This window comes from Lathyrus oleraceus, chromosome 1, assembly GCF_024323335.1.
Source record: "Lathyrus oleraceus cultivar Zhongwan6 chromosome 1, CAAS_Psat_ZW6_1.0, whole genome shotgun sequence".
NCBI lineage: Eukaryota > Viridiplantae > Streptophyta > Magnoliopsida > Fabales > Fabaceae > Lathyrus > Lathyrus oleraceus.
The window spans coordinates 449261676-449274295 of NC_066579.1; the positions used below are offsets into that span (position 1 = coordinate 449261676).

Below are 12620 nucleotides of genomic sequence, written 5' to 3' on the forward strand. Positions count from 1 at the left end.
TCACTCTTCACTCACTCTTAAACCCTAAACCCTCTCTCGAAGTTTTCTCTGCAACTCCTTCAGTTCTTCATCTTCTTCATCAATTTTCTTCATGAATCCTCAAGAGCAAGAAGTTTTTAACTTCTCCCAACAAATGGAAGCCAGTTCTAATCCCCAAACCTCAAACACTCAAACACCCATGGTTATAGACGTTACCACGACCCCAGTCTATCAAGAACCTCACATTTTGGAACGTGAACGCCACATTCATCTTTCAACTCCCTTTGAAGGTTTGGATGTACTGTGTGAATCACTGGTGGATTTTGAGAACTTGAGAAGAAACGGTGTTGATCTTACTGAAGATCTTCGCAAGCAAGGTTGGGAAAACTACTTCAACAGGCTTTATGGTCCCATTTACCCTCTCCTTGTCAAAGAATTCTGGAGATGTGCAGATGCTGATGACCAGTTCATTGTCTCGTTTGTTCTGGGTGTGAAGATTGTCATAACTGAAGCATCAATAGCTTCCTTGCTAAACATGGAGAAAGCTGGAGGTAAAAGGATTTACAACATTCCTCCAAGGTCCAAGCGCATCACAGAAGTCATTAACCCTACAATCTTCAAAGCAAATGTTGAAGGAAACCCCTCTAAGAACAAGGAGCTTCATCAGAACCTCCGAGTTTGGCTGAAGATTATTCTGGGAACAATCCATCATCGTCCAGCCTCCAACTCTTCAGATTACATAAATGCTGATCAGAAATGCATCCTTTACTGTATTCAGAAGGGTATCCAGATCAACCTCCCTGTTCTCCTCTTCAGATATCTGAGAGATTCAGTCAAAGAAACGAGGAATAATATGAAGCCCAGATCCTACATTCCTCTGGGAAGATTGCTCTCTGATGTCTTCATTGAGCATGGCTTGGTAGATGATCTGGAGAAGACCAGATGTATGGATGATCTGGCAATTGACGTTGGAAAGCCTCTGAATGCCAAAAACCTGAGGAGCATGGGAATCATCAAAGACATTAGAGTCAAGCCCACTATGGATGTGACCTGGGAAGCTCTGAAAGATCAGAGGAAGATGCCTCATGGCCTTGAAAGGTTCTTCAAGAATGAACCCAGAGATGCCATTGCTATCTACCTTCAGGATCGTCTGGATGAAGGCATTGATATTTCTGATTTCCGCCTTGAAGACTGTCTGGACTCTGTAGAAGATTTGGTCAGATACAAAAGAGGTCTTTCTGAGAAGAAGATAGCTGAGGAAGCAAGGAAGGCAAAGAAACCCAGACTTGGAGAATCTTCTGGAACCAAAGCTCCTCTGAAAATCTCTTCTTCTGGTAAGTCTATTCCTCCTGTTACTTCTGTAATACCTATGATGGCCTCTTCTACTCCTCTCCCAACACCTCCCATATTTACAACCTCTGAAATCCCTCCTTCAACCATCAGAACCTCTCAACCTCCACCTGTTCTAAAAATTGCTCGTAATTTCACAACAACCTCTGACCCTAATCAACTATATCACCACAGCTCTTCCTCATCCTCTGAATATGAATCACCCCCTTACCTTTCCCCTTCTTCTGACCAAGAGTTTTCTGAACAAGAGTCCTCTGACCAAGAACACTCTGACCCAAACTCCCCAACAATAGCTGAAATTTATGCTAAAAATTTCGCTCCACAACCCTCAACACAATCTGAAGTAACCTCACCCCTCCAAACTTCACTTCCACCACAACAAACAACAACCTTACCCTCTGAAACTCAACCATCTGATCCCTTCACCTCTAATATCACTCCACCATTTATTCCCGCTGTACCTGGACCAGACTCTGACCCTTTAGACCTAAATCCACTATATGCTTCATCCCCTAGTCTTCAACCAGACGCAGATTCTGAACTTCAAGCAGAATCTGAACCTCAACAAACTGAACCTCAACCTCTAAATCTCAGCCCTCAAAACTCTCCACCTCATTCACCTGAACCTGAACCTGAACTTACCATACCTACCCTTGAGGAGGCCATTATACAGGTTGCAGAAGCTTCAGTCCAGAAGATCAAGTCTCTGGCTAAAAACTCTGAAGTTAGTGATGATCCTAAATCTGTTAGGACACACTGGAACAGAGTCATTAGTTGGATGACCTCTGAGTCTTATAGGCTGAAGAGTATCTCTGAACAAGTCAGAAATGGCTACATCAGAGACTCTGAGGAAAGACTCCAAGAGAGACTGGCTAGAGAAGCTGAGGCTAAGAGATTAGAGGAAGAAAGGTTGGCCAGGGAAGCAGAAGAAGCCAAGAGGTTGGAAGAAGAACGACTGGCAAAGGAAGCAGAACTTCTAAGGATTAAGGAAGCTGAAGCCAAGGCTCAGGCAGATGCAGAAGCCCAAGCTGCTGCTGATGCTGAAGCTCAGCAGGCTCTGACTCAGGGGGAGTCTTCCTCTGCGATCCCTCTGATTCTTAACACTCTGAAAGAGATAAAGCAAGATCAGCAAGAGATCAAGAAAGATCAGAATGAACTTCGTGCCAGGATGGACAAGCAAGATGCTCTGAATGAAAACATCCAGAACATGTTTGCCATGTTGCTTCAGAGACTTCCTCAACCTCCAAACCCTTAGGCACTTAGGATTTATTTTGTTTGCTTGCCTAATGTTTTTGCTTCTGTCTTCTTTTTAGCTCTGATATTCGTCTTTGAATCTGATGTTTTGACTGTTGTTTGCCTTTGTGCTTTTTAATGAATTGTTTTTCTCTTTATTACTCTTTTTATTTTTATGCCTTTTTGATTATGCCAAAAAGGGGGAGAAATTATTAATAGCTCTGATGAAAATTATGTCTAAAACCTTAAGCATTCTGCAACAATTATAGAAATAGTTCTGATATAAATAGCTCTGATTAAATAATAGCTCTGATTAAATAACTCTAACATTAAAATTAAGAAATTGCAGAAAGTTTTCAGAAATCTCATTGCTTGGAAAGCTCTGGTAAGAACTTCTGAACTCCCTAGTACTAACTCAGGGGGAGCTTTTGTCTATCTGATCTAATATTTTTCATGTTTCATCTGATATTTTTATTTGTTTTGTCATCATCAAAAAGGGGGAGATTGTAAGAACAAAAAGTGTTCTACAACAGACTCCATGATTTTGATGATAACAAAGGATGAAACCAAAAATGGCACCCTAACGAAAAGTTTCTAAGTGTGTAGGGTTCTATAGAAAGAAGAAATAAATCTGATGATGTCATCAGATGCAAAACAAGATCAGATGCAAAATCTCAAGTATCAGAAGCATCTAAAGAGGAATCTCGTTTCAAGAAGCTCTGACTCTGGACAAAACTACAAAGTATCAGAAGCATCTGAACATGAAGTAAAGTCTAGAAGCTCTGACTCTGAACAAATGCCTTCTGTAAACTCTGAAGTTATCAGCGCTATCTGAACTCTCAAGAAATAACATCAGAAGCCAGATCCCAAGTTTCTCCAGATACACGAAGACTCTAATCAGAATTGTTAATCATGATGAAGTAACGTTTAAGCCAAGTTAAAGTTCTGCAAATGGATTTCCTCAATTAGAAAGAGACGTTAATCTCCACTTCCAAGAGAGAAGATACTAATTGTGGTAAGTAGTCACTTCTAAGAGAAAAAGTCTACTGCAGAAGCTATTAATGGAATGGCGTAACTACATCTCAATATCCAACAGATTCAACGCTACTTCAACTCTACTTCAACTCCTATAAATAGAGAAGAAATCAACATTCAGTAAGCAAGAAATCACTAGCCAAAACTATACTGAAATTATATCACGCTCAAGAAAAACATCTTTGTTCTTCAAAGAATTTCACTAAGCTTTTGCTTATCAAGTGAAAAATTTGTTCTTAAGTTTGTAATATTTGCTTTCTTAGAAGCACTCTAGATTACACATCTTGTATCTAATTTTTATTTGATTTCCTCAAGTGACTCTTTGTAGTCTGTAGACTTGAGAGGACTAAGAGATTTTCTTCTCTCTTAGGGGTTGTTTGTAATCTTTCAAGATTAGTGGATTAAGTCCTTGTTGAAGGCGAAATCACCTTGGCCGGGTGGACTGGAGTAGCTTTGTGTTATAAGCGAACCAGTATAAAATCATTGTGTGATTTCATTTTGCAAAAGCGCTTATTTTTTTTTCAAACAATTCAAACCCCCCCTTTCTTGTTTTTCTCACCTTCATCATGTTCAGCCTCTTGCAGTGTGAGGATGATTACTTAGAGTGGTACCTCACTATATCACACCCTCGCATCATCCAACCTATTGAGCATACAGATGATGTTAGGCCTTCTGATGTTGGGGTACCTGACGATGACATGTTGTCGCCGCCTCCTACAACTGACGCTGACAACGCCTCCATATGATTGCAGTTATTATGAATAACTGTAGCGGTGTATTCGTCACTTTATGATTTATTGACTAAATCAAAAGCAAAGCATACAAAGAATCGAGTCGCCACCGCACTTTTATTTATCCAAAGGAATGGCTAAAAAGCGAACAAAAGCCTAAGAAGTTTTACACATAGAAAATTAATGAAAAGATCAGAGATCTGGGTAAGGGGTTAATTACGCAATGGGAAGGTGTTAGGCACCCAAAACGTCCTAGGTACTCCTAGGGAGCCCTTTTCACACTTGTTGTACAAAATGTTATTTGTTTATGAAATATTTATTGTGCAAACATGGATTGAAGAGATGACAAAAGAATATACAATTTATTATTTTTGTGTTTGAACGGATGAACCCGTTGCCTACGTACCTTCCATGAAAGGTAAGGATCAAAACGCCGTAGTTCGGCTAAAAGATTTCCAAAAATATGAGTGGATTCATTTTAAAACAAAAGCCCTAAGGTCTTTCGTTATCCACGGGAGAAAACTCAACCTTATACAAACAACAAGTCCACCATGTGAGAAAAGCTTCAACTTGCTAGTGAGGGGTTAACCCTATAATAAGCAAGGAAGTCTTACAATTCAATCACTAAGGATAAAATGTGAGATTAACATCAACCAACTAGGATAAATCAAACCTATGGCTAATGTATGAAAACTTACCAAGAATGGACAAAGCCACAAAACAATTTGAATGAGTGAAATTAACCAATTAGGATTATTCACAAAAATGGTCAAAGTATGATTAGAATTCAATTCACAAGAAGTATTATGAAAATGAAGTTTGAAAAATCAAAGGCCTAAAGCCTAGGTTTCTAATTTGAAAAGAGGTGAAAATGTTTGCACAATATTTTTCAAGTTTGGATTAACATGCCAATGGAGGTTTAGAGAAACAAAAAGATGGGAGGGTGAGGAAGTAAAACTTCTTAGATGTTCACCTCTTGAGATCATATGTAGATGATTCAAGTGATTCCTATGGAATAGGCAACAAAGCAAATAAGCAAATGAGCAAAGCAAAATGGATATCGGATGCCAATCAATGGGCTTACACCAATCTCACAAACAAAGATGGATACCGGATACCAATCAATGGATTTACACCAATCTCCTAAAACAAAGATGGATACCGGATACCAATCAATGGATTTACACCAATCTCCTAAGACAAAACATGGATACCAGATGCCAATCAATGGACTTATACTAGTCTCCTACCATATCATAGGATACAACTGCCAATCAATGGTCTTATGCTTGCCTCCTCCATGGATAAAACAAGATGCTATAAAGCAAAGTTTATGAAATGATATACAAATGATGATGATAAATGCACAAAGGCACACTCAAGCAAATATACACAGATGAGTCAAGTAAGCAATCAATCAAAGTCAATTAGCACACACTATATACAATCAATTAGGCTCAAACAAGGTTAGACTTTACAGTCAACTGGAATGGGGTAATATGAGCTCTTAACCCTAACATTGAGAGTTAGGGTGAAGCATATGAAATGGAGATGAGGGGTGTGCCTCATAGCTCTTATCCCTGGCCTGGGAGAGCTTTGAATAATAGAATGTGTGGGAGTTCAGAAAGTAGGAACTCTTCTCCACAAGTGAATGACTCTATAAGATCTTGGATTATTATCCACAATGCATCAACACATTGTGTGAGCAAAGTAGATGACACACTGAGTAGCAGGAGATGGACTACACATCTCTTTTATCTGCCAATTGCCTCATAAGAGGACTTTTCCTGCTTGGCACAAAGAGTAAACAAACACAAGCATTGCCTCTTAAGGAGGACTTCAGACAGGTGCCTACCAACAACAGTAGGTCTTCCAGACTACATGAAGAAGAGAGGTTATACCTAAGTGGTTAAGCAACCAAGCAAAAGCAAGTTCAAAGTGAACTTAAAGCAACTTATGTACCTGTGGAAACATCAAACAAATCAATACAATGTTCAGACAATCAAACAAAAGTCAATAAGCAACAAGCGATCTCAATGTACACAATGCATAAGCCAAGGGTCAAACTCAAATGAGTCAACATCAACCTAAAAAACACACAAAGATTAGTAATCAAAGGCAAACATCAATGCTCAAATGATGGAGCATCAACAACTATGAAACTTGGATGTTCAACCTGAAATCAAAACTCAAAGATAAGCAACAAACCACTAGGTCAAGGCCTAGGGTCAAAGATGGAGAAAAAATTCAAAACAGAAGCTGAAAATTAACATGAATCAACTTCAAACACATCTTGAAACAATCCAAAAGGTCTCACATCAATATCATATATCAAAAACATTTCATGATCAATTGAAGTTCAAGGCAATTTTAAAGCTCAAATGTGACAAACCAGAATGAAAAATCTCAATTAAATCAGAAATGATTCAAATAATTCCAAGAAAATTCATACTCATTTACAACATCCATAACATGCATCACACAAAAAATCAGGACAATTGGAGATCATTTGGCAAGGCAAACACATCACATAAGTTGAACAAGCAAAGGTGTGACACAAATTGTCACACCAAGATAGAACAATCATAAAACAGAGATGGTGCATAGGAAAAATACCAATCCAAAACCACAATGTCAAGCAATGAGTCTAGAAGCTACACATAAAATTTCAGAGCAATTGGATGAGTTTTGAGCATTTCATGAAGGTTTGAATGAGGCAATATCACAAATGGACATGTATGCAATCACCTTAGGACAAAATATTTTCCAGCCAGGCACAAATTGTAAAATCATGGTGATAAAAAAGTAGAGAAACCAAGGATCATAATGCAAAAAACCTGGTAATTTTTGGATCAATATTCAAATTGATATGAATTTTGCAAGATTGAAAAAAAATGAAATGAAAATGTGACATTAAAATGGATTTAAAATGAAATGATTATTTAAATTTAAAATAATGGCGCCAGCAGCATGAAACGCTGCCGTTTCATTTATGCGCTGGCCTAGTCAACGTGCATGGTCAAAGCGAAGGACCAATCAGGAACGCGCATGGCAATTTGAAACAACCAATCACAATTGAGCCCTTAGTAAACATAAGGGAACGGTTTAGCGTGGCGGAAAACAGATCAAAGTGTGGCCAAAGCTCAAACTTCATCTTCTTCCTCATGAAGAAGATGAACAGTAACTGTTCATCCATGAGCAAGAACAAAATCTCCAGATTTCACAAATGAGCACATCAACATGGAGGATATTCAACATAGATCATGAATCAAGCATGGAAATGGCATGGATCATCACATATTCATAGAATCGAGCAAATGAAAAATCAACCATGAAACTTTAATTAACCCTAGCTCACTCAAACATGCATGGAATTTCACGATTTAAAGCTCAGCATGACCAGCATAAAGATATCTACCACAACGTCATAATAATTTTGAGAAAAGAGAGATTCGATTTGGTGACCTCTTGAAGTGCAGATCTGGAATTCGTGTGATTCAGGCCTTGTGATGCTCCAAACTTCCTCTATGCAGCTTGTAGAGTTGATTGGATGAGAGATCAAAGCTTAATTGCACGCGATTTCAACAGAATTTTGATTCACCATGGATGCCTTCAAGCTTCTAGCATGAATAGAACAGGCACAGTTTCTCTCGAATTCTCCTTCAAACTTGCTCAAGAATGCTTCAAGAAGATGAATTGATCAAGAGAAATGGATCTTGTTTGAAGAATTTTGAAGAAATTTTTGAGAGAAAATTTTGTATGTTTGAGATCTAGATCTGAAATTATGATTGTTGTCCATGAAAAACAGTTAGGGTTTTTTGTTATATACCTCCTACTAATCACTCCTTAATCATGCTTAAGCCATTTGGTAATTGGAATTAGCAAAATGAAGTGTAAGTGAAAAAATGGGATTTTCACCCTATGCATGAAATGCATGGTGAACAGTGCACGAGTTTGCTTTCAAATTCACTCAAAAATCTGTTTAGGAGCTAATGGCAATGGTGAAATGCTTAAACAATGCACCAATTTTAAACTTTAATTTTTCCCTCCAAAAATCAAATGAAATGGCAAATGTTCATGTAATGATAATGCATGTCATGTAATGCAAGATTTGGAAATTAGAGGTCAAAATAAGAACAATGCAAAAAGAGCCATCCAATTTGGAGCTTTGGTTGAGAAGTTATGCCCATTTGAATCTTCAAGTACACTTTGCCATATTTTGACCATATCTCCTTAACCACACATGAGAAATTGATGATCTTGGACTTTTTGGAAATGGGAGAGAAAGATCTACAACTTTCATGTTCAACAAAATTTCATTTGAAGCGTTCTTGATGATGTAATTTGAAGTTGAAGTTAGGTTAAAACCTTTCCATTTTTGGCAATTTGAATTATAGGTCACTTTCTATTTTTGGAAAGTTTTGACCTGACTTTATTTTCTTCAATGTTGATGTTTGAAATGTCAAATGAGACTTGTTTGAACATGAATGAAGTATTTATAATCACTTCCCACCTCCAAATCCACCCGTTGACTTGGCAGTTGACTTTCTAGGTCTTCAGATGACCTGACAATGTTCAGATGAAATTCAAGCCTCTACCACTTGGGATTTTGCTTCAAAATGATAACATAGCTCATGTAAGCTCTTGTGAATGATTGTGGGGTCCAAATTCTCAAGAATGGCCACCACTTATTACTCAATGAATGCCTTTGACTGCTTTGACCTGTGATTGCTTCACCTGCAAGACAAAGGTTAGATGACATATTTTTGTACTTTTGTTTAGTGGCAAAAGAAAAGCAATAATATACAAATGCAAAACATGCTTGGTGATCAAGAATCACTCTCAAGAAAGATAACCAACCCACAAGGAAGGAGGCAAGGTGCACAATGATCCTTGAGGCAATGTGATGATATGATATGATGCCATGAGGGACCTTAGGGACAAAATTGGGGTCTTACAATAACCTCGTGGTTTTTGTAAACCCACATGGCGAGCTTTATACTGGATTATCTTGGGCTGCACACATAGCCTGTGGGGGCCTATTTAAACATCTTTTGTATATTATGTATTATTTGTATATTACTCAAACATCTTCCTCAGAAACTTTTTTATCAGATAATATTTTTGATCTTCCATTCCTGCAACATCAACATAAAGTAACATTTGATAATGGATTACATAACTTAAACATAACTTTAAAAAACAGTGATAAATAAGAAAAACTTGACACTGCCAGATGATTATGTGCATTTCATCAACTTCATTATGTCATCGATAGACCTTGAAATCTTAGCATCTACCTCGATCGTCCCCTTTGTTAACCTACGACAAAATGATATCCACATATCCTTCACATCTCATCAATCTTCAACTTAATGAGGTTGTATTTCACCCTCCTGTCAGTATCAATCTAATCTTCACGAAACTCGATCTTTCTCACCTTTCTATTTTAGTGTCAGGCAACAATTCATTCAACTTGGACGTCAGGTCGATGAGAGATGTGGTGCCATCTGGAAGTTGTAACTCTACGAAAGGTGAAGCTTCGTTGAAGTAAACTTATACCTTAATCAAAAATTGAGGAATAAACATGTTTTTAGATGTTTTTATCAAACAACAGGTGACCCCCCTATTTATACAACTTTGTATTTACTCTGGACCACACAAAGTTGTCGCTGCAACCACAACCATCCAAAATTATCAACATAATTCTGAGCGTTTAAAATTTCAAACAAATAACACTATCAGAAATTTCACTTTGGTTGAAATTCCCGATATCAAATGATAAATTTCAAATTTCGGGTATTAATTGTAACTTACCAGAAATTTCAAAAGTTCTGATATACCAGAAATTTTGTTTGTACCGAAAATTTTGATTTTGCCTACCAAAAATTTCATTCAATTTTTAGTCAAGGATAGTTTTGGAAATTTAAAACTATGGGGGGTGTCAGGTATAAATGGGGGGTGACAAGTTAAATAAAATTTTACCCCACACCCCCACACTTATCCATATACCCCAACAATTTTGCAAATATTCCAAATGTACCCTTTTTAAGTTTACTTTAATTTTTTTACTTTTTACTATTCAGTCAAATCAGTCAAAAATTATTGTTGCGAACCTTACGACGCTAATCAGATAACTTAAGGTAAAGAAATCTGGTATGTTTTTTAATCAAACCGAAAAACTTAAAGGAATGATATACGGTTTTTGAATTTATCACACCGGATAACTTGTTGGTTAGTTATCCGGTTCACATTATTTAATCCAGATAACTTCAACATGAGTTTTCCGGTGTATGTTTTTTAAGTTCCGGATAACTTACAACGAAGAGTTCCAGTGTTATTTTTTAGTAACCGTATTTCTTGATAATAAGAGATCCGGAACACATTTTTAATTTTTTTTTTAAAATTTTATTAATTTTTGTCGCACTTGTGTTTAGCGGATATGGATATTCCTTTGATGATATGCAATAAAAACCAAACATACCACTGAGATATTCTCGATTACAAAAAAATTTGATACACGAGAAGAGACGACTAGGTGGATTAGAGAGGTTGGAATCAGGAATAAAGTTACTGTTATAATAACCCGTTCGGACACCAAAACTGGCAAGAGAGGAAGAAGTGGTAAAGTTATATTTGGTTGTGATAGAGGTGGAAAATACAAAAAAGGAGATAGTGAAACACAAAGTGCTACCAAGAAATGTGGTTGTCCATTTAAATTTAGGTTAACACCATCAAAAGATGGTTTTGGTTGGAAGATTAACGTAAAATATGGACTTCACGACCATGGTTTACCGGATAAATTTGAAGGTCATTCATTTGTAGGTCGACTTAATGCTGATGAATAACAACATATTACTGATTTGACAAAATGTCATGTTCCACCAAGACACATATTGTTGTCATTGCAAGAACGAGATCCGAAGAATCTGACTTGGATCACCCAAATATATAAAAATAAGAGTAATATTCAAAAATACATCAGGGGTCCTAGAACGGAAATGCAACATTTGTTTAAGATGATAGAGGATTCTAATCATGTTTATTGGAGTAGGAAAAAAGATGAGTCAGAATTTGTGAGAGATATCTTATGGGCCCATCCAGAATCAATGAAGTTGTTGAATATGTTTCCTAATGTGTTGATTATGGACAGTATGTACAAAAAAAAATAAGTACATGCAACCTTTGATTGGTTAATGGTTAGTCGTGATTTGGATAATGAAATTAGAGGTTTCAGAAGCAGTCTCTATGAGAATTTATTTGGAAGCCGCTTCTCAAAAGTGAGATAATCCTTGATGATATCATCTTTAAGTCCCCAACCACTAGATAAATGGATGACATAACTAAATATTTGTTATGTGATAGAAAATCGGTATAACATCATTCTTGTCTCATTGGGTTATAATAGTTTGACTCTCTTTCCTATGACAACTTCACATTCACCAAATGTGTCCATTTACTGCATTGGTTTTGTAAACCAAGACCATTGGGTTCAGGTAAATATCCATGTTTGTTATTATAATTACTTATCTTTCATTTATGTCTTACTTATTAATTTTCTTAACAGATAAACATGAATGAAGGATTTCCCTTGCCACCAGTCACATTGGATTGGAAAAAGTATCGCACATTAGATGCAACTTCTTGGATGATAGGATTTGTTGGACAGTTATAACATTGGTAACACCTTACGCATGTGGTGTCGAAATATGTTAGATTATGATTGTAATATGATTTTTATATTTTGGTTTGTATTGACAATTAACTTCATGTTATATTTAATTCATGGTATGTTTTGGATTATACTACATAAATCTAAAGAATACTATATAAGTTTGAATAATACATAAATCATCATCGTCCTCACCAGTATAAGGTACTGGTCCGACCTGAGGTACCGATCCATCCAAAGTTATACGTAATGCTCGAAAGACCTCGGCAAAATCATCGTCATGCTCTTTCGTCCCGTGACGATGTAGATAGCGACGAAGCTCATGTGAAATATGTAACAACCTTAAATATAACGGTCTTGCATCATAGTTAGGAACCAAGACCTGTCTGACCTTCCTCAAAGGTGGTGGTACCAAATGAGGATGTCACATCCTGTAGTACCAATCCAAGTAATCGACCACCATATCATATGGACTCTCTATAAAAATGGTCGAACAGATCACTTCAATCATGCTCGCATGATATGTAATCCATTAAAACCACATTAAGTGTGTCAACATCAGAAGGCATAGATGGTATGTACTTCCTGTATCCAAACTAAGACAAACATTTGTCAGATAA

At 36.9% G+C, this 12620-nt stretch overlaps 1 protein-coding gene across 1 annotated transcript; it reads left to right on the plus strand.

Moving 5' to 3' along the window:
• Positions 1-11329: 11329 nt before the first annotated feature.
• LOC127115245 (uncharacterized) lies at positions 11330-12003 on the plus strand. Its single transcript, XM_051046833.1, has 3 exons — positions 11330-11480; positions 11694-11824; positions 11896-12003. The coding sequence occupies exons 1-3, from the start codon at positions 11330-11332 to the stop codon at positions 12001-12003; spliced, it is 390 nt and encodes a 129-aa protein (XP_050902790.1).
• The last annotated feature ends 617 nt before the right edge of the window (positions 12004-12620 follow it).